This window comes from Helicoverpa zea, chromosome 5, assembly GCF_022581195.2.
Source record: "Helicoverpa zea isolate HzStark_Cry1AcR chromosome 5, ilHelZeax1.1, whole genome shotgun sequence".
Taxonomy (NCBI): domain Eukaryota; kingdom Metazoa; phylum Arthropoda; class Insecta; order Lepidoptera; family Noctuidae; genus Helicoverpa; species Helicoverpa zea.
Genome location: NC_061456.1, coordinates 12,257,341 through 12,285,279, shown reverse-complemented (window position 1 = coordinate 12,285,279; position 27,939 = coordinate 12,257,341). Strand labels below are relative to the sequence as shown.

Below are 27,939 nucleotides of genomic sequence, written 5' to 3'. Positions count from 1 at the left end.
AAGTACTCATGTCTGTTACATCGCGTGCTATGCGCTTATTTTATGAGTTGCTTCGGTCGATACGCCGCAGTGCTGAGTTAAACGCCGACCTAAACGGACGGATTGGGCTAACGTTCAGTTTAGTTGACGAGAGTTCGTGTCGTCCGCTGTTGCGCTCGGAACAATTTTGGTGAGTTCTTTTTTTGAAATTTTAAATTTAGAACTATTTCTTTTTTTTTTGTCATACAAATAAGTTTGGTAAAAAAAAGTTCGGATACTTTTTTTCGTGAAAATGGGAAATTCGAGAAATGGGATTAAAAGTCTGTTACTAATTTAATTTTCTTTCGTGATCTAATGTGTGAGAAGTGAGTTTTAGCTGGTTTTAAATGTTAGCGTTTGAGCTACGCAACAGATTACAGTTTCAGTGATAGTTTTTCATTTAATTTTCCTTTGTTCGTTAGAAGAGCTAAGTGGAAAATGATTACGTTAACAAAGTTTTGTAAGCTCATTTAAGGGTGTTTAACTTGTTTTGTGTAATATTCCGGTTAAAAGGGGTTTTCCTTTTCCGAATTAACTTCATAGTTGTTGTTAATATTTTCCTGAAAGTTTTCAGTCGTTAGTATGAGAAAAATATATACGTAAAGAAAAGACGAAAAACAATTTTGAACTTTCAAATTATATATTGGTGATTTTCTTGAACCCGATTTTCCTGAAATACAACATAGTTTGTTTATCATGAAAATCGTGATTTTCATTGACTACGATATTAAATGAATTCTAATTTAGGTCCAAATGCATTTCTAATAGTTTAGCATACGTACACAATAGCTTATGCATATGAAGTGCAATTGCGGTAAAACTAAAATGTATTCACCTAGTTTCCTTCCTTCCAGTTACTTTTATTTTCATTAAAATTTATTTTGTAATGTTTTTAAGTATGTATCGACGTCTTAGAATGAAAATATCCTATTTGTAAGAGACGCAACTTTTCACGGGATAATTTCAAGATGTTAGGATGTACATGGTAACATCATTATGATGGATACTCAATAAAAAAGATACAAAAAAAGCTTTTCCGAGTGTTTTTTGAGAAAACAAAATAATACAAATTAGTTTGTCTGTTTATCAGTCTTTCTATTTTATGATATGTCTATTTTTTATATTGATGTGCTCTTATCATAATAACGTGCCATTGTATTGCCATCCAACGTGGCAATGCTGCCAGTCTTTTGGGTACATTACCCAGTGACAGCGATGAGGAGCAATTTTTTGATGCACTGTATTAGTTTTAAGTTGTATATATATATATAAGTTTATTTTATTTTATTTTCAATAAATGTGAATATATTGTGAATAAATAAAAGCGGATTGATTACAATAAGACATATCTGTATAATTGAGAATACAGGTACTTTAAGCCTTGTTATAACAAACTGGCTGTTTCTTGCGGTTTCATCTGTGTCCCTAAGGAACGTCTTTCAGAAACCAAGTAAAAAGTGACCTATATGTTCCTTTTTCAGGCACTATATGTGTAGCGTACTTTTCATTCAAAGTTCAGTAGTTTTGCCGTGAAAGCTCAGCAGACAGACGCATTTAAATAACTTTTTTTAGGTTTTTTTTTTTTTAAATATTAGTAAGGATAGGGAAAAATAGAACCCGTGCTATTGTTTTTTTCATTAGAATTTTACTCCAGAAGAATATATCACCTATAAGCTGATAAAAAAACGGCTCGAGTTCAAAATAATATGAAAATTACTAAAGACTAAAAATAAACATTCTTGAAGCTAATAATATATTTAAACTCGTAAACGTGAAGGGTAACTTCAAGCTAAGTCTTGTCAAATTATTTACGTCTAGTGCAGTAATCGAAAATCAATACAACAATTTCAATATAAACATTAACAATTTGACGAACAAACCAACATACACCATTCATTTTCACCCCACTTTAAATAATTACATTGAAATGGTAAAACGCCTACAGAACGAAACACAAATCAATGTAATGATACATTCGGAATTCCGTCAATATGGTCTAATATAGGCACCGATTACACCGTGTAAAATTACGATTCAAAAATCGATTCACATAAAAAGTGAAAAGTTGTGTAATTTTGGTTAAAATTAGGACCACAGCGGAAGTCGGTTCATAAAGTTTAACTTTACAAAAGGAGTGAAGTAATAAGTTCAAGGTGATAATTTTAAGGTACTCCTTACACATGCCAGTTTATGTGTAAAAATAGTATCTTAAATCCCTCTTGTGAACAAAATAAATCTCATGTTTACTACCTATGCTTCGACTTAGTTAAGCATTCATTACCAATGCCTAGCGTAGCCTTTTCCCAACTATGTGGGGTCGGCTTCCAGTCTTAGTGTTTTACACAGAGCCACTGTCTACCCGTAACGACGTTTAAGTGACATTCAGGATTTACCGATTTAGCGTGCTTTCGGAAACATTGAGAAACTCTTCATGGCAAGATGGTCACCCATCCACAGATCAACCGCGCCAAGCGTTGCTTAACCTTATAATCGATCGATCTGTTGCTAGCCTTCGTTCCTATACCTAAAGAAATCAAAGATATAAACATTGCGGTACATACCTACACCAAGTTACTTGCGGTATTTGACCTATGACCTACAATACCTACCCCTTCCTACCTCCTTGTAATTCCTATACAAAGTAGGTTTATACGGTAATAAGGTTCATTAAGGTACCACTGTAAACTCTTGACGTTGAGACGTCTGGTTAGTTAAAACTTCTCTGAAAATAGAATTGCTTTGTGTAATTTTGAATGCTTTGTGATGTGGTCTCTGTTTTGTTTTTCTTTTGTAAAGTTATCGCATTTTGATTGATAAGAAAACAAAAGATTTTGGGGCTAAGGATGTGTTCAAACCAAAGTGACCGTCAGCCGCCGAATGTCAGCGAACGTTTATTCTATTTCCATACATATTCACTTTTTCGTTTACATCTAACCGACCATACGTTATGCTTAATACGCATAGACACTCACATTCGGAAGCTGATAGTCGATTTGGGTTGAAAGCAGCCTTGGCGTTAAGTCCGCCGCGCCGTCACACAAAAAGTATATATAATAAATATAAATAAATAAATTTTGAAAACACTGATAAACCACTGAGATATGTAGAAGAGATGAGAAATTATATGAACATGTGTAGATATAATTTTATTATTAAGTTTTTTACGAGTCTAAATAAGAATGTTAACTTAAAACTCTCACTTCTTCAGTAGAGAGTTTTCGCGCAATATAAAATTATTGTTTTCTTCGAATTTATCTAAGCGTTTAACTATTAGCAATATTACAGAAAAGTGGTTAACTACTAAATAGCCAATAAAATTGAAGTTAGATTTTAATCGTTTAGCTTTCAATAGGTTTTAAAATAATTGGATTTATGACGGTAATGCTAATGCGGTTTCGATTAATTAAATAGCACCTTTCTCTTGAAATGCTGCATTCCATTTTAAAGCAATTAGTTTTCTCGCGGTTTCGCCTGCATCCCGTGGGAACTACTGCTTTTACGTGTATGTCCGTTACTAGGGAACAGTGCAGCTATTCAGCAGTGAAAGGATTTTCTCATCGGTTTAGTAGTTTCGGAGCCTTTATTTTAGTTAGTATTGACTTAGATCGGCTTATGTTTTCATCTACCATATTTTCACCTCCACTGTTTCTATATGTTGTTGTATTTATCTCATTTGTTTGTATCCTAAAGGCTCCGAAACTACTGAAGCGCTTTGAATAACTGACTTATCTTGCCAAGTAACATAGGCTGTCTTTATCCCAGTTAGGGCAGTCGTTCCCACAGGACGCGGGTGGGCCCACTGGCGGAATCTAGTGAATCTATTTAAATAAGAAATATTTTAATATTTCACAATTCAACACCAAATTGACTCCATACTATTCACTCACGATTTCACCGACCTGTCCGATTTTTTGGGACTGGAGATTGAATTTTTGCATTAGCTGCATATAAATTGAAATCCACACTTAGACAAATTCTCCACACCTCACAACTACTTTAGACCAAAAATACTACGAAAAACTAATAATTTTATACCCCACAATGTTCCAAACGTTATAAATATGTAATACAAGTCACAAACCCTGGGTCCGCTTCAAGTCAGCCATAAACCGATATAATTTACGATAGCAACTCGAGGGAAAACGCTACGTTTTACGCAAAGCGATACTCCTTACTTACTCACTTACAGTAAACTGGTTGGTTTTCTTTTATTTTTTGCTGTTCGATTTACTTTTGATACAAATGGGTTTATCTTATTTTTTTATCTGTACGCAAGTGAGTGAATGTTTAGCAGTATGAGTGAGCTTTTGGTCTTGTGTAGATGTATAAACATTATCGTTCCTCTGTCGGTATATAGGTGTTTAATTTATTATTTGGATTCGAAACATCGTGCATACTTTCATCTTTCATACCCCCTTTATTAAGATAGCCTTTCACAAAATCTATGCATCGTTTATTTGATCGTCCTTTTCCTCTACCTTTTACCTTTTTATCTACGTAAATACTGAAATCCTGATGTTGAGGGAAACGCGGAATAGACTATATTTTGTCCGGGTAACTTGGTTGAGAAGGTTAGATAGACAGTGCTCCACGTAAAAAACTGATACTCACCTGCATTCGAGAAGACTAGAAACTGACCCCAAAATATGTAGTTGAGAAAAGGCTAGGCACATGATGATGTAAAGACATTCCTCGGGACGCGAGTAAAACCGAGAGAAACAACTTGTCTCATATAACTTGACGAAGCCGTATTTCCATATTGCACATGAAATAACAACCATCTGACGCCTATTACAAGTTTGTAACTGTCTCCAGATGTTCAAAATTGGGATTAACTTTAATTAATTCAATTGTATTTATAATGTAAAATCTTGGGAAAACTTATACAATGAATCCTAAACTAATTAGTTTTCTAATAATTTAGAGGTTTGTTAGCACCAAAAACCATTTTAAAAAATTGTCTTTATTTATCAGTTTGATATAGATTTCATTGGATTCATGTTACACATTACACCAATTCAAGAAAATCTATACAAAATTAAAACCAACCAAAACTTTCAAAATAATAAAATATTTTTTAATGCATAATAGAAATAATTATTAAATAACATAAACATTTTGCTGCAGTGGAAGGGACTTAATAGCAAGGCACACATCTTGTAATCGTCCATGACGATTCTTTTAAAAGGAAAAGTCCAAACTCATATTTGAATTTAGGATGAACATGAACTTGAAACATGAAGATATCAAGTATACATAGTATTTCATTTTAACATGAGTCAGACTAAATGAAACCTTACTGAAACACTGCGATGACACAAATGGACGAAAAGTATTGAATGCGTTGTATGGATTCGCCTGTCTTTTTGTGAGAATTATACTTTTGCGGTACATTTTGAGTATTGGCTGCTGACTGCTACTGCCGACCGTACATGCCACCACTGTATTAAATCAGCCGCAACTGAACTACTGGTTTGTATGTGTTTATATGAAACCGTTTTGGATGGAAGCGGCAGCAGCACGTGCTCTCAGATATCGTACAATTTCATGCAGTCGCTGCAAGTGCGGTCGGCAGTTGAATTCGGCAGCTAGCTTTTAAAACGCACCTTAGGAATTCGATTATGTTGGAGACAAAGAGTTGACTGTCAAAAATAACTTTTATTGTATATTACAGTAATTTTAGAAGAAAGTTTGTGTGTCTGTTTGTTATGTTATAGTTTTAGTGAACTTTTGGATAGAACCTATCCAAAAGTTTGTTGAAATCGTCAGGAGTAATAAAACCCCAGAATTGATGTTAGGGTCGCAAACGAAAACCTCAACTGTGTAAGTATACTGCGGACCAAAGAGGTAATCAAAACGTAAAATATCCAAGACTGGATAACCCCACAAAATTGCCTGAAAATATTCAGAATAATTTTATCTTTATGAAACTCTCGAAAATTACCGCAATCTCGCCTTTAGTTAAATCTACATTTCAAATAAGTCTGCCTGCATCCACTGTATTTATAATCTTATAAAATGTTGACCTTGACTGAATAATATAGCAATTACGTAAAATGTTGTCGTTAACAAGGTAATATGACAGATTTGATTACCTATCTTCTTATTGTATCGAGTCAAACGTCTGTTCAAATTGTTATTATAACTGTATTTTTTTAATCATAGGCCACGTAATGGTAATCTAAACTAATACAATAAAGGGGATGTTTAATATTTCCCTATAATAAGATCATTTTGTAAAACTATTGAATAAATAAATTCAGAAAAAAAAATAAAAAAAAATAAAGGGGAAACATTTTCTGTGTACCTTAAAGGATACGAAACAACTGAACCAATGAAAAAAATCTTTCACTTTCGGAAAGTTACATTCTTCCCGAGAAACATAGCTTTTAGTATGTACGGGCAGTAGATCATTAATTAATATCAGAAATAATGCGTCAGACTCAATGTATCATTCTCTGACCCATCTGATATCAGCTTAGAATAGCTTGTTTTTTGACTTATGATGACAGCCGCTATTGGGTTGCCCTTGTACCTGGTTCAAAGGGGTCAGATAGGCAGTCATTTCTTGGCAGACACTGGTACTTAGCTGCATCCAGTGAGACTGGAAGCCGACCCCAAGATGATGATACCCGCTATCCTGACAGATAGTTGCGAGCAAAGGCGTTATAAGCCTGTAATTATACCGACACTTTAACCTGCTATAAGGCTCAGCAATGCTTCTTGTGTGAAAAGAGAAGGCGACAGGATTTCCTTTGCCTTTACTGTACTTTCTGCGTTGGTAGTGCCATGATTTTGATATCTACTATTTAGCATACCATACATACCTAATACCTAGCAGTTCTTTGCCAACATTCAAAGTCATTTCCAATTGTAAGTTCTATCAACCTATTGTAAACTTGGTCTAACTTATCTCTAAGCTAATCCCATCATGAATCCAAAGAAATGCAAATTAAATTATTATTCTTGAATTGACCAGAGAATAACATTATCCTCCGAGCCTTTTTCCCAACTACATATGTTGGGGTCAGCTTCCAGTCTAACCGGACGTAGCTACATGTACCAGAGCTTTACAAGGAGCCACTGCCCTATCTGACCCCCTCAACCCAGAGAAAAACGAACAGAAAAAATATTCTTAGGGATAAAAATATTGTAGTTTTAACTACGTTTTTCCGCACTTACATATAAACAAAGACATGTGTCCGTCCCTTCGTTTGTTTAAGTAAACAATAGATTTGTGTTATCAGGTCATTTACCTACTTGATTGAATTGATTCAATGCAGATTTGATTATGAAATGTTTATATAATTCTATTGTGGGTTACCAACATTGTTTAGAATTCGTTTCAACGTTGTTTCGATGTAAGAATTTTAATGAAGTTTTTCAGCTGTTTTTACGTTAAAGGCAGATAGATAATAGCACAAGATAACTGGAAGGATTTAAAACCACAAAAAAGCAATAGGTGACGAAAATCAAAAACAATCGACGAAGTTAGATAGGATAAGTCAAAGATGTGTATATAGGTATAGGATTATGGTGAAGAAGCAAAATAAAACGTTAGCAAGAAGATAGAACGATTTACTTAGGTATGCCAAACATCTCGCCACTGCTGGGCCTCTAGTTCAATTATTATTCTAACCTCCAATCTTTTCGCTATACTTTGCTATTAAGTATCGCGTTTTAAAAAAGCAATAAGTGAATCGACACAAAGAAAACATTTTGTGAATTGATCACGTTATTGCTAAATTACTAAACCTTAAAACGAGGTTATTATAGAATGCCCATTTTTTTTTGAATATATCTTTGTAAATTAATAATTCCAAAACATCAATTAAAAACTCAATATGCAACTCTGCTTCAAAACTTATATCGTTAAAAGTTTAGCCCTAATGTTGAAATAGAGGCCCGAATAAAAATTACATAATCGAGCCTAAATTAAAGCAAAAATAGGGTCAAACTCGATAAAATATACGACTGAATTATTTAGTAATGTTAAGTAAGTTTCAATTGCTTAATTGTCCAAGCGTTTAGGTACCTAATTTTATTCGCACATACCTACAGAGGGAAATATCAAACGAAAGTGGAGTACCTTTGTCAAAAAGTAAGATAAATGAAAGGGATATTTTCTACGCTTTTGTTAGCTGGATAGTCTCTTACTAAATTCATTGTTTCAAATTCATTTTAAAAATACTCAGCATACTTTCAATGCCATAAATAATTACTATTTGTACTTACGCTGGAAAATAATTCTCGTAAAATATTTAATTTGTAGGTTTTAATTAAAGATAAATAATAATGGATACATAAATAAACCACTTATTCAATAATTCAATCCTCTCATAATTGGTAGAATTAATTGGCTGAACTATTTAAATACCAATTTTTCAAGAAAGTTAATAATTTTGTGACGTACAAAAATTGCAGAATTATTGCAGCTAGGAAAATGTATTTAATACATTATAATACATTATTGTAATGACTTATTTAGCTGCTATAGGGTCATTTGGATTCCGTAGGTTGACGATAAATAGGCGCGGTGAGTTTTGAACCCGGTATCATAATGGTCTGTATTATGTTATTCAAATAAATACAGATTGCAACCGAGTGAAAAAGAGCCATGTGTATGGCCTTTCTCAGGCTGTAGGCTTTCTGTGTACAAAATTTGTAAATTGTAAATTGGTTTTTGGCATTACTGTAGGACTGAAAGAAAGACTGCTATAGTTTTCGCATTTGCCATATTTGTAAGGATGGTTTGCCTTTTGTTGCCTGTAGCATTTCAGAATGAAATATAATTTATTCACGTAAATGGTTTTCGGTTCCCATTTCTCATTTTAAACGCCAAGAGTCTTCAAATAAGCATGGAACCACTCAGTGCAAAAAAAAAAACATTCAGAAGTTCTTTGCAAAACTGAAATGCGTCCTAATTAAAGGCCTTTTTTTTACTAAAACGGGAGCTTAATAAATTTAAAAAATTCGCACATTCTACCGAGCTATCTGAACATAGCCTAACTCTATTGAATTAAACAAGTGGCGCAATGCGGCATCGCTCGGACTTGCAGAATACCGGCTGATATTTTATTTAGACATAATTGCATTGAAGTTTGAACTTAGTGGAGGTTCGTTCGGGGGGATTGGCTTTTGTTGGCAGTAAATGCTGTATGGATGGTGTAGGATGAACTGAACAATATTTTTTTAATCGTAAAAGAGTAGTTTGTGTATGGTGTGAGTTTGTATGGGTAATTTTTGCTTTTAAGATTACTGCCAGTAACAAAGGTTTTCTAATTCAGAAGGAAGGACATCCAGCTTATTAGTGCTTTAATCAATCTACTAAGACTTTCCTTCTTCGTTCTGCGAATATTATAAACGCGAAAGTTAATAAGGGAATGTATGCTTGTCACTCTTTCAGGGAAAAAAAAATCTAAATGGACTTTGATGGTACTTTATTTATACCAATATCAGAATAACATATGCCTAAGTTACTTTTTATCCATGCTGGATCGCCATAGCAAGGTCTCTATAATCAACTTCTAAAGCTTGGTACTCACTTAGCAGTGTAGCACGTAACGTATCAGATACGGTATCAAGTGAGTACGTAGGCACGAGCCCGCTGCGAGCCGCTCGCGCGTGGAGCGCTGTAAGCTCGCAGTGACCCGCCGAGTGGCGGTTTCACTGCGAACACAAAGGCGGCTCGCAGTGTTCTCGTGAGGACCGTGGACGAGCCGTACTCACTTGCAGGTTGATACCGTATCTGATACGTTACGTGCTACACTTCTAAGTGAGTACCCAGCTGTAAGTACATTAAAAATCGCATAATACACACATAACAATTATTTATACCCAGTTAATTTTACCCACTTTCAGCTATCGTAGTTTATAAGTGTAATACGTTTATTTATACCTATATTTTACCTGAACAGCTGACGTAGGTACGTAAGCACGCAATGTCGCGATGTCGCCAGGCCGTTGAAAGGAGAAAATACCTTATTTTAAGTAACTAACTAAAGTTCAAGTTGTATTAGATTTGTAGCACTTTTTCTGGGGTAATTAATTATTGAGCTAATCTTTGATTTTGTATCAAAAGGGTTTTTTGGGAAGAAGTTACTACGGTAGTTTTTCTATGAGATGATTGACAAAATACGTTACAAACTTTAGAGGTACCATAAGCTATTCCTTTGTAACCTTGTCCCTTAAACTATGAATCCACATTTTTCTTAGTGTCAAGCGCACCACCTGAGTTTCCTTAAAAATGCTTAAGTTGAAATATGAGACCAAAGGAAATAAGTATTTATTTTTCTGGCCTCCTTCGCTCCTCTGTCCGTCCGTCTGTCTGTCACCAGGCTGTATCTCATGAACTGTTATAGTTAGAGAGCTGAAATTTTCACAGACGATTCGTGCGCGAGTCCGACTCGCACTTGGCCGGTATTTTTTGTCCATAATGAAAATACAATATTTTCTGTTCATACGTGAAACAATAATTTTTCGATATATTAAAACCTTAAAAATTAAATAAGCTCCAATATAAACAGAAAGCGCCTACCAATAAATTCAGAGCAAACAACCTTACCTGTCACAAAATATTGATAATCCGAATTTATTGTTTTCAGGAATTCAATGTAAAATGAGATATTGTTTTACAATTAAAATGGTAAATTGCAAGGTTTTTCAGGAAATACTTGATTTTACCCGATATGCTTTTGCTGATATTTTTTTCGCATACCGAGAGATCTTCTTTTCCCATCTGGTAGCCATGATACTCTGATTAAAATAAACCTTACATTAGGCAACTTACTAAGTTACCAAATGTAAGTTCAATTGCTCCTTGTAATATACTACAGACTGGAAGCCGAACCCAAACAAAGTTCGGAAAAGGCTAGACAAATGATACTACCCATAAGCTGTACTAGTGCTTACGTGTAAAGCATAATAAACATATAGTATACTAGCTGGTGCCCGCGACTTCGTCTGCGCAGGTTTAGTATTTCGAACAATATGTTTACAAATTGTAGCCTATGTGTTATTCTGATGTATAAGCTATATTATTGTAAAGTTTCATTAAAATCCATTCAGTAGTTTTTGCGTGAAAGAGTAACAAACATCCATACATCCATACATACAAACTTTCGCGTTTATAATATTAGTAGGATTATAAACCTTTAAGTTCATAACATTAGTGTGATATGATATACTTTTCTATACATTTTCAGCATGTTTTGTTGTCAGTTCATTGATCTGAAAACTGTCAAGCTAAAGGTGCGGCGACTTGGCGAGACATCTCGTCGCCTATCTTATGTAGCTACCTAGTTCAGTATTGTACATGAAATGTTAGTTACGATATAAAACTTTGTTGTTGTGGTTTAGTTTTAACAGATATGTGTCTGGTCTATGAAACTGCTTTTTGAAATTAATTTTAATTTTTATACGATTGCATTGACACATACCAACTTTGTTTATGATAAGGTTCAAGATTTTATGAAAAATGTCAGAAAACCAACATTTTATAACATCAGCCATCTTACTGGCAACAGACATCTTGAGCTTCCATTAGATCAGGAATGGAACGGAATTGAAATCGCGAAAACATTACTAGAGCCGAATTTTGTAGGGTGTATGTTATTTATATCGAAGACATCAGCATATGATCTTGGAGTACTTATCAAAGTGCCTAGAAGCCACGAAATATAATCTATTCTATTGTTTACCAAGTTAAGTTTTACCAAGTTCGTATAGAACCGTTCCCAGTAGAATCGCATGGTTCTAGCCACTTTCCTCTATTTTTGCAAGAGTATTCTTATGGTAGGTAAACACGCGAATTTGAAGTAAGTAAACATGTTATAAGATCAAACATTATTGAGACTATACCTATCTTATGTTTAAACTAAAGTAACATTAGAAAATTAAGTATCTAACTTAAACGTCCGCTAATATTTCTATGTTCGTCTGTGTATATTAAAAATATATAATATCATATATTATATTTTTTCTCCCACTCTATCTAGTCACGTCCTCTTAAGTGTAAATAAATCACCGTTTTCCTAATTTTTCAGTCATCAATAAACACAGAATTTATACAATGTCTTTTGTAACGAAAAAACACATTAACAGAATCTTTTCAAAACAGCATTCCGCAATAAAATAAAATAATTAAAAAACTTACATAAAATCAAATACAAATAGCCATCAAGTTAATTGATAACCGACATGAAATACGACATAATGACGAAGTAATTTGTACCTATTGACTATTCGTGACCAATCGTATCTGTTTGTACTGATGTTAATACTTGTACTAGGGGAGTTCTCGATAATGGGGGAAGTTTCGATTTAAAATCGATAAAGGGTAAAACCGCTTGACACTTACATCCCTAGTGTCCGATATTCGTCTTTTCTTAGCTAGCACACGAGACTAGCTAACTAGCTAAGCACTTGCAGCCTGTGGGCTCGTTATACGCAACGTTCGTTGAGCGCACTACGAGTTCAGTACAATAACGCGTTCAGGGCGTTGTTGGGGCTGCCGCGCTGGTGCAGTGCGTCGGGCATGTTCGCGGACGCGCACGTGGACGGCTTCCACGCCGTGCTCCGCAAGCGGTATGCCGCGGCGCTCTGCAGGCTGCGCGCCAGCACCAACACCATCCTGGCCGTTATAGCGGATAGGCTGGACTCTTGTTACGTCCAACACTGGGTCAGAGCCCATGCCATAAAATAGATTTAAGTTTTTTGTTTTATTTTAAAGTATGTTTTTATTGTATTTACTAACACTAGTTTTAAGTTTTTTCAAGTTACTAACATTCTATGGACTTGCGGGTCTGCAATAAAAAGTTTTTATTTTATTTTATTTTTATTTATTTTTTTATTAAAGAGCTAGAACTGAAAAAATATAGAGGTAATAATGAGGATTTTTTTATTTGTTTGTGTGACTGAACCGATTTAAAAAGTTCTTTCACTGTTGGAAAGCAACATCCTCTTCCAAAGTTACTGTATTTTGTCGTGGTACGGGCAGTAGTTCTCACGGGATGTGGGTGAAACCGCGGGTAAATGGCTAGTAGGCGGGTAATTAAACAGGCTTACAGGAAGTTTTTTATGCTTAATATGAAAATACGTCCCAGCAATGAATGTAGTTCATTTAACTTAAAACCGCAATTGGCAACCGAATTAATAAAACCTCGTGGTTTCCTTTAATCAAAAGAGGCTTTCTGGTCAATATTGGTACTGATTAAAGTTGATGATATCGAGAAAGTCTGATTGCATTTCAATCAATCATGAAAGAATTGAAGCAAGGGTCAATTATAGGGGAATTCCAGTGTAGGGTGTTTGACATTAGACAGTGTAGGGGTACTTAGCAACACGATTTAGCTTTGAATTTTTTACAAAAGATAATACTAAACCAAGACAAAGTATAATGGACTTGTATGCAAAAATAATTGATCACCTAGCCAATTACAAATTACTTTAGAACGACTTAAGCTAGCTCCTTTAATAACCTTTATTTATTTATTAAACCATTTATGAACAAAGTCTGTGCACAGTAAATACATGAAAAATAAGCAATAACATAAAATAATACACAGGTACTGCTTATTTCTAATCAAACATCTTCCAGCTGACCCGTAGCAGGGAAGTTAGAATACAGACAATTTTCTTGGCAGTCCTATCATAATGCATAACATAGACTCCTTTCAATTGATTGAAACCAAACAAACCCTCATGCAATTTCTTTACAAAATAAAACTACAAATTACATAATATCCTTTCTAACAAGCGTTATTACCAAAGCAAACAGTATGACGTTTACAATTATTTATAGCCAGTTAATGGTTTAGCCATGGAATCGATATAGCCATGTTTCTATTTTTAAGCCATAAAGACAATGGTGGTGGTCAGGGTGTTTCGCGTAGGTCGTGGGGGTTAAGTGCTATTAATTATAGGGTGGTTCCAACTTTGAACTTTTGTTTGATACTTGAAATTGAACCCTATTATCTTGTTGATAGAGTTGAAAATGTAAAATGGTAAGTAAGGGATATAGAAGGAAGAAGACCTAGACTGGTCATTATTTTCTATTTACAGTGATTCTTTGGACTGTTATATTTTTGTTAAGAATCATTAATAGAACTCTGTCTTTCTACAATTCAGTTGAACTGATTACGATTTTAATCGATATTTTATTCAATGCTTTAATTTAGCGAATCGAATTCAGTATCCTATAATCAAAGTTAATTTTATTAAATCAGTTACCAGGAAAACTTGAAGACTCACAAACTTCCCTCTTTACAATTTAATATAGGTATTGTACCTAAGGCTTAGATTTTATATTATAAGGTTTCTTATATAAATCATATCTAATATAGAAAGACATGAAAGAAAGTCTTTCTGTGAATCTTGATTTTCGCATCAAACGGTGCTCGTTACCTTTCATGTCACTTCAACGTCAACATGCAATCATTTTGTTGGCTGCTAGTTCTTGATCGAAGATTTCTGAATAAAGTATGTTAGGTTGTATTTATTGGTGTTATTCCGATAAAGGGCTGAATAATGATAACTTTCTTAACTTTGATAAAGTTAAAACCTGATGCGAGTAAAAATGGAAATCAAGATTGAATGGTCATGGTCTGGTATATGAAATACCTTGATATTATTGTATAGGTTTCCACAATTTTGAAACTATCCACTAGCACTAGCAATTGCTTTGTGACAAAATTTTGCATTCTGTGTATGGATTAGGTACCTACATCAAATAGGAAGCAGGTTCTGAAAAAGCAATGATATGACTCGAAAACAAAAGAATAGTAAACCAAACCAAAGCCACTCCACTTATATGGAATTCCACTCAGACCAAAGCAATTTGAAAAACAAATGACAGTCAACCCCCAAACAAAAGGTGCCAAGCCTTTTCAGCCATTTCTCTCAAGTACTAAAAAGAAGAATATTATCCGAGTGTCTGGATTACTTAAATCCAGACATCTGGTTGTGCATACTTTATAAATTTTATTTCTTTAACATGGCGGTGTGCCAAGTTCGCGAAGAAATGGCCAGTCTTATATTTACTTTGCAGGCTTTGTTTGCAGGTTGGTTTTCTCATTTTAGTTGACTTAATCCTGTGTAATATATTTTGCAGATTAGTACGTTTGTCGGTTAAGTAATGGTTTCTTCGGCAATGCGTTTTAGTGTTTCTATAATTATCTAATGGAATATAAGAATTTTCGTAGTGCGATTCTTATGTAACAATTATTTGAATCTTTTGGTATTTCATAAAATGCTACCTATCTTTAAGTTATCCCTGACGATGAAAGTAGAAATGTGATTTTACTCGGAGGGAGAGTTTTGATAGTTAATGATATAATAATTTCATGTCCTTTCATAACAAAGTGCTGGTCATAATATTAAGAATCTACAGCTAAGCTTGAAATGAATTATGCTTATATCTAGAAAACATTCACTTTTATTTTGATTACTTGGACATTTATTCATATAATAATGACCGAGTTGTTTTCACTTGTATCTGTCAACTTTGATATTTTTGACAGATTTGGATTCTACTGTGAGCTTTGGTCGAGTGTAGACGCGTACTGTGTTGTGACCCTATCTCTCCTGTGATTGGTTAATTAGTGCAAAATATTTTAAATCCCTAACTTTCAACCATCTACATAGGTTAAACAAATAAATTGCAAGCCTTTATTATATCACCACCTCCATACACACTAAAAGCTACAAATATAAACAAACATCGCTACACTTAACGAGTACATACTTACCTCAGTTGATGAGTCTGACCCTTTCTCTAAGCACAGTTCTCGTGCATCATTCAAACGTAATTCAGACCCACACAATGACATTCGCTATTTTATAGCGAAGTTCTAAAGCAACTTGATTCGTCACCTGTCTCGAGGAACATTGTGGTGGTTCTCACACAGCCATGTATTAAAATGATGAGACATAATATGAGGAATACATGAAACCCTATAATACATAGAACAGGTCCTCGTCATTATGGATAACTTTTATTAAGAGGCCGATTTCCAAATCTCGAAAATCGCATGTTCTACGGATACATAGAGACATTTTCTTACTTTCCTCTGATTTACATGTTTTTCTAAAATGATTGATGTAAAACTTGCCTGGTGCAAACTGACAACCGTGCAACTAGTGTGACGTTTCATAGAAGCCTGAAAGGCATATTTGATATTAGGGTGCGTCCACATCTGGCGAATGCGCCGCGAATGCGCAGCACGCGAGCCGATCGCGAGCTGTCCGTGAGCTGCGCGCGTGCAGTCACTGCAATAGTTCGGTGCGCCTCTTTAGCGCAACTCACGCAAGGCTCGTATAGAGCGCGCGAGCGGCGCGCGATCTGCGCGCAATCAGTTCTCGCCCTTACAGGGCCCCGATTCTCCTAAGTTAATAATGTCAAAATCTAATAGAAATCGAATCGCAATATGATCGCAATAGCAGTTTTAACCATATCGGGCATTCTGCTACTAATAAAAGATCAATCGTATTCGATTGACATTTGATTGGTGTGCGATTGGTCTGCTGTTTTGGTGATTTTGGTCTATACGGTAGTTTGCTCTACAATCATATTGCAATCGTAAATCATTTGCAGACAAAATGATTCATTATTGAATGACAGAAAAGGATAAAAACGTTTATTTCAAAGAAAAAATAGCGGAATGCCACATACGCTTCAATCGTAATCGAGTCGGGATTGGATCTCAGTCGAATCGAGTCGAACGTGAATCGTATGCCGCTTAAGTAAAATTAGGAGAATCGGGCCCCAGTTCCGTATATTGGCTCAGTACTATCGAAGATGGCAGACGTCGCGCGCCGCCTGCGCGCCGCTCGCGTGCGGCGCTTAGGTCGCGCGCGAGCTGCGCGCGGGCGGCGCAGAAGCGGCGCACGAACAAAAATGCACGCGCGCAGCTCGCGGACAGCTCGCGATCGGCTCGCGTGCTGCGCATTCGCGGCGCATTCGCCAGATGTGGACGCACCCTTAAAAACATTTGACTTTGAGTTAATGCGTGTCATTGTGAGATCCGCCTATCACAGGTGTAGAATACTTGAATACACGAACTAACGAGAACATTGACACAGATATAAATGTAGGACGATAAGAGAGACCTAAGGGAATTGACCTACAATAGATCACATCAAACACTTCAGAATTACTTTATACCAACAATACGCACAAAACAAATAACGACTTTATCTCTTTGGGAGAAAGTTGAAAATGCATTGGTGACGTTTATTTATGCATCAAAGGAAATTGATGTCACGGAAGCACCGTGTCTTGATGTGTCAGCGATCATGAACGACTTAAAGCATCTGTGCGAAACTGTGTCAGTAGTTGGAAAACGAATTCTGTGAAATTGCAAATGGGTTCAAAATGTTTTGGATTTGGTTTTTGTGTGTATTCTTGACAATGATTGACTGCTTCGAGTGAGTAGCTACTGGTAGCCTAGCAGATTTTCAGAACTGAGATTCTTGGAAAAAGAAACCTGCTGCTAGCTTTGGTGGGCGGTCGTTATTTCGCCTACACATTTTTTACCTCTTTATACCGTGAAATAAAATATGGGAAAACTAAGTTTCTCAATTATTTATTCTGAGTAAGAACATTCTTTTAGAGTATGCAATATTCTATGTATGGATAGAAAAGATACTTAAACATTACGCTTACAATTACGTTTTAGTTAAACTAATCACTACGGAAGACGGCTAATTGCCCACTTAATTTGTGTTGTGTTCTATAGTGAAAGATTTTATTCAACGGTCTTCGTGACTTTGTAGATATGCTGAATAGGTTGGTCGGGTTGAGTATTTTTCGTTTCTTTGTTTCTTCTCATAAAAGTATTGAGTGGAGAAAGCTTTCATGATTAATGTGTCACCACATATATGGAGCAGTCGTGAAATAAATTCTTTAGTTTGTTTGTCTAGTATTTTTGGTAGTGTCTTTGTTAAGTCTTTGAAATATTGGTTTAGTTTTTCTGTGGCTACAATATTGTCGTGACCGTTATAGTTTCATACAAAAATCCCCGGTGTAGCTAGGTGCCAGTGTTTATAGAGTGACTGTCCATTTGACCTCCTCAACTCAGTTACCCAGGCTACCCAATGCCTCTTGGAAAAACCGGTAGTGAAATTTATTGGTTTCCGAATTCCCGTAACTACTGCTGAAGATGTTCAAATGACAGCCAGGTATTTAATGTAGGACTACTTTCAGAAATACGTAGAAACTTATCATGAGAAAATATTCACCCATCCACGTAACGGCCGCGCCACATTGACCTTATGATCTATGTACCGTGTAGCTGTCCTCTACACACTTGGAAAACTCATAAACCAAAAAGATAATAAAATGAGATAGTAGGTACAGCCTAGACACCTACCTTTTTGACGCATTATGACAAAAAACAAGATACAATCTAGAAAAATCCATTACTCTATTCGATCAAGGATAGCTAAAGGTAATTTAGGTCAAACGGTATGATGTAACTAGGCTGGCTAGGCTGACTAGGATGGCTAGACTGAAGCCTTTCAAGTCTAGCTCAGGTGACCTAACACGGCTGAACGTGTGAATGACATCGTATATTAGCTTAAACTTTAATATGGCGTGTATTTGGAAGGCCTCGTGGATATATAAAATGGATCTGTTGGGTATAAAATTGAATTTAGAGTCTTTAGAGTGATATATGAAAGTTGGAAGCCTTTGCTTGTCATGTTGTCTTGGTAGAGGATTTTTTGATGAAAGGGTAGAATGTTCCTTAATATTGTGAGTTCTAAATTCGGAAGTAAATGAAAACTCTATTAAAGGCAAGTAAATGCTTTGTTTTTAGTAGCCAATTCAGGTATAACATAATGTTTACATCCACTTCAGATTAGAATATTATTTTTCAGAAAAAATAAACAGTTTTTCAATTAGATTTCTCATTATTAACTAGAATTCCGAAAGTCTAATTAGTAACTTGATAATCTAATACAAAGTTGTAGGTAGGTCAAATTGCAGTCATTCCATGTAAAATTTTAATATTCAGCCGCATCTAATTAGGCTGGAAACTGACCTTGGTCTAGTTAGACATAGTCTAGGCGGAAGTTTTATACCTATTTATATTATTACAAAGTAACAGAGTTGTAAGTTCATAATGAGTAAATAAATAATAATATTAATTAAGTGTAACATTGTCCTATTCATCATCCCCCGAGCCTTTTCCCAACTATGTTGGGGTCGGCTTCCAGTCTTACCGAATTCAGCTGAGTATCAGCGCTTTACAAGGAGCGACTGCCTATCTGACCTCCTCAACCCAGCTACCCGGGCAACCCGATACCCCTTGGTTAGACTGGCGTCAGACTTACTGGCTTCTGACTACCTGTAACGTCTGCCAAGGATGTAACCGTACATCAAGGTGCCGTAAAATTGTCCTATTATTGAAAGGTTTATAAAATCTGAAATTTTGGTAAGGGTGGAGTTGGTTGTGGTACATCCCCATGCCTGGGAGGACACGTGAAGGCAGCGTGCCCTGAATGCTGCTTAGTAGCAGTCGTTGTTAGGAACGGATTTGTAAAAATCTCTAGGGCTTATTAAGGCTTAACCTGCAGCTGACTCGACTGCAATATTGGCTATTAATTTAATCTACGTATGAAATCTTTACCAATTATTTTCTATACTAGCTTCCGCCCGCGGCTTTGCCCAGAGTTCGGTTATATCGCGTTTCCAAGAGAACTCGTCAAAAGTCTGAGATAAAAAGCATCCTATGTTCTTTATCAAGGTCAACTCTATCTTTGTATCAAATTTTATCAAAATCAGTTCAGTGGTTTGGGCGTGAAAGCGTAACAGACAGACAGAGTTACCTTCGCATTTATAATATCAGTAGGGATATTAACATAACAATATACATATAAATAGTAACAGTAGCAAAGATTCAAATTAAGATAGCAATTCCTGAGATTTTTCTTACGATCTCACATAAACTAAAAATTGAATGTGACATAATCTTCCAGAGTTATCCGTGGGGAAATAACTTCACACAAACTCGAAACGCGTTTTCGCGAACGGAATATAAAATAAAATCACAAACCTTTGGGAATTGTTACGTCTAGATGTTTTAGATGTTTTAGATGTCTTTTATCTATTTACTGACTGATGCTGGTGCCTTTCAGAAGCAGATACAGGTACCTAAATTCAGCAGATCATTGATAAATGAATTACACTTTTCACACTAAGATAAGTCAGTGTTCCATATAACAACGTTTCTTTAAACTTGCTTCTGTCTTTTATTTAGGGATGCTAATATGCTTTTCATATATTTCTATACAATAAGTCCATATATCCGGTTGGGGGAAGTAGTTCTATCAGGATATGCGCGAAACCGCTGGCAACAGCTACAACCTACTTATATGGCTATAAATTCACTCACACAAAAACCTTACCTTTCCTACCGCACAGTCGGGTGAAAATATGACTTACCTACAGCCTACAGCCTAAACTTACAACCTTTACCTATAGATTTCTGCTAACCCAAGTTTTGGGCTGTGAATTAAGTAAAAATCAATAGTTTTGTCGGCTGAATATCATGCGAAGGCCACACTAACTGATTTAGGGAAGTACGCTGTAGCGTTTAGTACAGACAGACTGGTTTATTTCAGTTATTTTGTGTTATGTAATCAAGCAAAATGTAATTTTGTATATCATGCTTTTTATCTGCGTAATTATTTAACTACCACTTATTAAAAGTAGGTAAACGTATCTGTATCTTATTCTAACTTAAAGTGCTTGAGACGCTTTAGAAATGTATTTTACCTTATTTAGAATTCTCCATTGCGGTATAAATGGTGTGGCTTCAAATATTTTTAACAATAATTTGTTAAAATATTTGTTTCATATTTCCCTTCGCACACTTTTCATCCAAAAATGTGAACTAAACAGCGAAAATATAAAAAAGAGGTCGCATGGTCGCAAAACAGGACATAAAACCTTTTTCACAAATTAAATTACTCTGACATGTGACAGTTTAAAAAAAATACTGGCACAATAACAAAACAAAATCAGACATAAACGTCAAAAATGGCTGTCGCGAGAGAAATTTTCACATGGATATTATTTTTAACAGCTTATTTGTATTATTTTATTGTAGAAATCGGCACCAAAATGAGCTACCTGGAGAAAGTCGACCGATACCTGGACTCCCTCAAAGTTGGGAAGAGTAAGTAAACATTTTTTTTATTTGCGAGTAAGTGTACGCAGAGCAGATGGCAGATGGGGCCGAAAAGTGCTGAAGTGGAGACCACGGACTAGCAAGCGCAGCGTAGGACGTCCACCAACGAGGTGGACAGACGACCTTATAAAGGTCGCCGGAAGACGCTGGATGCAGGTCGCCTCCAACAGGTATCTGTGGCGATCAAAGGGGAGGCCTTTGTTCAGCAGTGGACGTCCTATGGCTGAGATGATGATGATGATATCCGGAGCTAGATTGTAGAACTAAAAAAATATGGTAGGTACTTATTGAAGTATTTTTGGTAGAATGGAAGGGAAATACAATGCCTCCAACTCTTAAAATAAATGTTTTGATCTATGTCACAGAGCAATAACCTGAGTTTTAGATGGAAGATGTTTTTCTATAGATTGATTCTCTTAGGTACCTATTTTCCCATATTTTTCTACTCCGTGTTCGTACATATATTCTAAGCCCAAAAAATAAGCAAGTCCTGCAATTTATGCTTTTTATTACATACAAAATTATACTCAATATTCCATAGTTTACATAACCTTATACAAAAGTTATAACATCATTCCTAACAAATTTCAGGTGCCCTGGTAGATTCCTGGTTCATGATGTCGAGTCCTATGCCCATACTGTCTGTGGTGGTAGCCTACCTGATACTTATCCGTATCGGGCCCAGGATTATGAAGAATCGGCAGCCACTACAGATGAACAGGCTCATCGCTTATTACAATGCTTCTCAAGTATTCCTGGCTACTATGATTTGTTTTAAGGTAAGAGTCTCATCATCTGCCTAGCTTTTTCCCAACTATGTTGGGGTCGGCTTCCAGTCTAACTCGATGAGGCTGAGTACTAGTGTTTTACAAGGAGCGTCTGTATCTGACCTCTTCAAACTAGTTACCCGGGCATCCACGGCAAGGTAAGGGTTTTTCAATTGTTCTCTTAATTTACTATCGGTAACTATTTTTTAATTACTTCGCCGGTATGCAATTGGTTACTTCTAATAGTGCATTTCAGTGCACTACACAGTACCTATGGTTAAAATTTTCAATGCCATTCTATTACGCCAATCACGTCGCACCATGAATAAATACATTAGGATATATTAATGAATTATGGATTTGTTCATTCTCAAAATTACTACACTATCTGAGGGCACGGCAGTGCCCCAGCCAAGACTCGAGCAAAGCGGGCACGGCCGTACCATCTTTTCTCGAAGCGTTTCGCGGCTATTTCAGTCCCCTGTATCTTCCATGTGAACAAAGCTAGGAGTTTAGGTTTTCGATGACCAAGAGTAAGTATTAGAACAAGCTCAGTCTCAAAATTACAAGACATTTGAATAAATAGTTTACCAGTTATGAGCGATCAAAGTTACACCATTTTGTCACTGACTCACTGACCGATCATCAAAAGTCTAAGGTACTTCTAGCAAACTTAGAACCTTCAAATTTGGCACCAAGGTAGGTTATTAGCTACATATAAAGGGAAAATTATAAAAACCTTAAAACTTAATAAAAAAATAGGAAACAAATTTATATTTGCGGTTTTTCAAGAACATTGTGTATGTGTTTTGACTGCATTGATAACTTTGTTATTTATTTATGTACAAAATGTTACTATTTGTTTTATTGTTACGTAGTGGTATATTGTTATTATGTATTAAATATACAACATATGAATAAAAAAGCTAGGTTTAAATGAAATGAATAATGATAAAATCTTTCATATTAATGCAGTGCGATAAACACTGCATGCTCGCTCGATAGATGGCGTTGTCCTGGTCTAAATCGCGCTATGGTTTCGTTACATAGCTTAGTATAAATAGTACTTAAAAAAAATCAAATAATTTCATGTGATAGCGTCATCTACCTCTGAAATAAATCTCTTTTATTCTAAAAGCTATTCGATTAAAAAATTCGACAATTTCGAATTTTTTTAGGTTAAAAAAAATATTGTTTACGTGCTACTTTAGGTGTACATATTTAGTTTGTTATATATTTAGTTAGTTGCATGTAAGTTAATTTAATTTGTTATATACTTAGAGAAGAAAGAGACCTACAAAAAATAAATTAGATCCCACCAAAAACATTACATGTAAAAAAAAGCCAATCCTCTACGCAATTCCTCCACCGTAAAAAGTTTTGAGATCGCATAGAAGCCAAGTCCTGTTCTACTTTATTTGTAATAATAAATCAATATTTTGTGACTATATCAATAGTTTCGTTCACTTTACAATAATATTGACTTGGCCATGAGCAGAAGTCGGTTGCAAAATTAACTAAGTAACATCCATTAGACACCGACTTCTAGGCCGATGCACCAAAAAATTGTTTTTTTTTTTTTACTTTTTAGTGTTTTTGGAAGGCGGTTTAATTTTTTTGTAAAAAAGTTTTTTTTATGAAAAGGTTGTAAAATAACAAGCTGGACTAGCGACACTAAAATTATCAAGCTGAGGTGTTTCCATGCCAGTGAAAAGGACAGGTACTGGTCCGTTTTGAAAAAAATATTCAATTGTTATATAGTTTTTTTTTTTTTTATTATTTTTTATTAGCCTATGTTGGTCCATTGCTGGGCAAAGTTACATAGACACTACTATTCTTTCACTGTGCTCTATATTTCTATAGAAATAGTTGAAGCATAAGTTATAGCTTTGTCCTTGAACTATAGAGTATTGCATTTCAAGCAGTTTGTAAAACAATTAATGCTGCCAGTCTTTTGGGTACATTACCCAGTGACAGCGATGAGGAGCAATTTTTTGATGCACTGTATTAGTTTTAAGTTGTATATATATATAAGTTTATTTTATTTTATTTTCAATTAATGTAAATATATTGTGAATAAATAAAAAAAAAAAAAAAAAATTAATGTTTAATTAAACGATTTGTAAGTGCACGTCGAACTTTTTACTATTGTTACTTTTTCCGTGTTTGTAGTAGAATTATGTGTATAATTTGTAGTATTGTGATTAATTTATTACAATATTATAGTATTTCAATGTAATAGGTTACGTTTTGTCATGGTTAAAATATGCAGCGTTTATATTAATTCCTTATATTTCTAATGAATCATAATTAAAACGCAATAATAATATTTTTTTTATTGACTGATATAAATGGTTAATGTTGATTAACTTTTGTAAAACACCGGTATTATTCTTTACCTATATTATAAAAAAGTGATATTTCTTAGCTAAATCTTTATTAGTTTGCATTTTTAATAACATAATATTTTTACACGTTTCAGGTTTTCAAGTTGAATCTCTTCAGAGATGGAATTATTTACGCAGGGTGTCGCTATCCGTCCAACACGCAAAACGCAAACGTAAGCATTCATTAACTAGTTTTCAATAATCTATCTAAGTATCTGTCGATTTTATAGGCTGGGAATTGAAACATTAGCCTCTTGCAACTAAATAAGTGTCAAATTGCTATCTCTAGTAATTTAATCAAAAGATAGACAAACTATTGAATACCATCTTACTTAAGTCGTTGAGTTTTTTTTTTAATTTTAATACAAGCATTGGTAACTTGAATTTCAAGCATGTTATTGTTTTGGAAGCCGCGGTAATCTAAACATTCAACACTTAAACCATATTTTCAAGAGATATTATTTACCATATACAAGGTGTGTCATACCTAATCATAATAAATTAAATACCTACATTACCTACGTCAATATACTGGTTAAGATATGTAGATTAACACGAATAAAAAAGTAAATGGAATAAAAATGTGCGAGAATGGGGGTTTTCTTTTTGAGAATTAATAAAAAAGTAAGTTTCAGATGGCGTTGTTTTTACCTACTACGCCTACCTATTTACTTCTTTTCTTTTCGCTCATGACGTGAACGTATGACTATGGATCATATTGTTATTAGAACAAGTTTAATTTTGCTTTGTCAAATATTCTATCTTGTTTTATTTAAAGGTTTTGCTTAGAACGGCTGCCTTTATTTTGATTGCTAGCCGGGGTCGTTGACACTTAAGTAATTTATCTCTGCTTTACACATGATTTTATCAATTATGAAAACGAAAAATAATTCCTGTGCTGTGGCTAAACCACTGAATGGATTTAGTTAAAATTGTTGGAATTCGTTATAGAATACCTGAAAGTATATGTGATTTGGTATGACACAGAAGCAATTGATTTTGATTGATATAATTATTTGTATTTTCAGCTCCTGGATTTGGGTTGGTGGTATTTCTTTGCAAAATTTACTGAACTTCTTGACACTGTATTCTTCGTTCTGCGAAAGAAGGATAAACAGGTTAGTACACAGGTCAATGTTGTTGTAATCCCCGAATTTATCAACTCTAAGAAGTTTACGATGCGTTGGTTATTTTGAAATCTGTATAGAACGAATATCAAGATACTTAAACATTATACTTTTGAATTTTTTGAGGTATATTTTTGGAAAGTCCGATTTTTTCCCCCCCATAGGGAGGAAAGTGTCAGATACTTAGCAAACCCCACCTATGTATGTTCCTTCTATAGCTTTACGTGTTCCAAAGTCGCGGTAGCTCTTTCCGACAATTCCGCAGTCCCGTATTACTTATTAAAAATTTTACTCTGACCATAACTCCTCATTCCAGGTAACCTTCCTCCATGTCTACCACCACGTGATAATGGCTCTCTACTCCTGGAGCTACCTGAAGTTCGCAGCCGGTGGCGAGGGCGCAGTTCTAGCGCTTCTCAACTCTGTGGTGCATGTGGTCATGTACTCGTACTATCTGCTGTCAGGGTTGGGGCCCAGGTTCCAGAAGTATCTGTGGTGGAAGAAGTATGTTACCAAGCTGCAATTGGTAAGTTGGATATTTTTGAAGGTTGATTGTTCAAGAAAAAAGACTAAATGATGTAAGCGTTGACCAAAGCCCAAAAATATTATACATAAATAAAATTGCTTCTTTAAGCGATAAAAGATTAGAGAGATATAAATGAGCCCTATTTGTATTATTCCAAGAACTTTTCTTTTTGGGACAAAAATCAAGATCAAGACAACCGACATAATCTGTACGTTAAAATATTGTTTTACATCAGTTAATCTATTTACCCGCTTCGTTTCAGATTCAGTTCATCCTGATGCTCACGTATTGCGCATGGACTCACTTCTCTCCTCGCTGCCAGTACGCCTCCGGCTTCACCTACTTCATCTGCTCCAACATCACCATCTTCCTCCTCCTATTCGTCAACTTCTACACCAAAAGCTACAGGAAAAGAAACCTCGAAAAGAAAAACATTGAAAAAGAAATCAAAGAAGAATACGACAAAGCTCACAATGGAGTCAAAACTAATGGAGTCTGCAAAAATGGAGTCAATAAAAAAGAAAATGGAGTACATGGGAATGATTGTACTGCAGTTCCTACTATAGAAGAAATGATTCCATGTGATATTAACGCTTGCGGAGATTACGTCAGAGATGGCAATTTACTACTCTCGAGGCGGACAGCAAAATCAACACACAACGGCGCCGAGTATGACTTCGATAGTATAATAAAGAAATGATTCGTCATGGTCAAAGACTACAGCTAGCGGTTCTATTGAGACTGATGTATGTGATGACATTGGTATTGTTAAAGCCTAAGATTTTTGTGGAGTTTGGAACTTAGATAAGTACGCTTAAGTATTCGCTTCACTAGGACTCTCTCAAATTGAAGAAAGGACCATGTTTGGTGCTATCATTTATTGGAGCCGTTAATTTTCAAGTGGGGTCTAAAATTACAGCATATCGTAGATCGTATTGCAAAATTAATGAATTTAAATTATCGTAACAGTGAGAAGACGCTTTAAATTTACAATAAATTGCCAACCGCACAATTGTTAATGTAGATTTTAAGGTTAAGCATTTGCTGTAAATATAATACGTGAAGTATAATCGTGCACTTATTCGATGCAGGCAGATTTTAGAATTGAGACCTTTCATACATGGAGATACAAGGATAAATTCTGATGATGAATGGATTATTTGTAAAATAATGGAAATTTTAACAGTACTTTTTAAGGACACCGCTCTAAGCAATGCAAGTTATTGTGTGCACAGCACTTCAAAATCAGCGATTTTCTTGCCAAACGTTAAATACTTAAGTATCCTACATTCTCTAAGTTGAATTGCAATAAGCCGTCCACTTGGATAATAAGTTTCCAGTGAGTACTTACATTTCGATGTTATTTCAAATGAATCATCTTTTTTGTTCGTAGCGTCTTTTAATGCTAGTTTTTGTTTGCGTTTTCTAACTATTGTTTTATTAATTTGTAGCTTGTTGTCATTTTTTCCATCTTTAGAAGTAATTTGACTTAAAGTGGGTACATTAACTTTTAAGTAATTAATATTTAAATTTTAGCTCCTGCAAATTGTTATTTTTTATGTTTTGCTCTCCGTTTAGAGTAAATGGTCTTAATATTTTTTTGGAATCATTACTTCAGGCTGGCTATTTGGCTAAATTGTTTTACTTGTACCATTGAGCAGAATATTCAATGAACCAGATTTTTGAAAATGATATTCAATTGCGTTACTACACAGCTCTGCATGTCTTTTTTACTTTTATTTTCAATGGTACAGCTTCAATGCAGAATTAACACATAGAAGCACATAATGATTCAAAATACATACATACATACTGCATACTGAATTTGAGATCTTTTATTATTTCTCAATGGTACAAAAGCAAGCTCATACCCAGCTTCGAGTAGCGCGGGACCACTCACTTAATTTACTACTAAAACGTTAG

General features: G+C 35.0%; 1 protein-coding gene across 2 annotated transcripts; it reads left to right on the top strand.

Annotated features, from left to right (window-relative positions):
* The first annotated feature begins 71 nt into the window (after positions 1-71).
* Positions 72-27,625, top strand: LOC124630584 (elongation of very long chain fatty acids protein 7-like). 2 transcript variants are annotated; one of them, XM_047164546.1, is made up of 7 exons: positions 72-169; positions 21,129-21,197; positions 21,801-21,988; positions 24,459-24,536; positions 25,392-25,481; positions 25,807-26,016; positions 26,279-27,625. In XM_047164546.1, the coding sequence occupies exons 2-7, from the start codon at positions 21,143-21,145 to the stop codon at positions 26,714-26,716; spliced, it is 1,059 nt and encodes a 352-aa protein (XP_047020502.1). In that variant the 5' UTR covers positions 72-169; positions 21,129-21,142; the 3' UTR covers positions 26,717-27,625. The 2 variants fall into 2 exon arrangements, with proteins under 2 accessions (XP_047020502.1, XP_047020501.1); XM_047164545.1 differs by lacking the exon at positions 72-169 and having other exon boundaries at positions 21,059-21,197.
* The last annotated feature ends 314 nt before the right edge of the window (positions 27,626-27,939 follow it).

What these genes read in the sequence shown, in the direction of transcription:
- LOC124630584 (XM_047164545.1), top strand. Translation starts at nt 21,059, where the DNA reads ATGGCTGTCGCGAGAGAAATTTTCACATGGATATTATTTTTAACAGCT. An exon ending in TGCGAAAGAAGGATAAACAG is followed by an intron (nt 25,482 to 25,806) that starts GTTAGTACACAG and finishes TCCTCATTCCAG; the next exon opens with GTAACCTTCCTCCATGTCTA. An exon ending in ATGTTACCAAGCTGCAATTG is followed by an intron (nt 26,017 to 26,278) that starts GTAAGTTGGATA and finishes GCTTCGTTTCAG; the next exon opens with ATTCAGTTCATCCTGATGCT.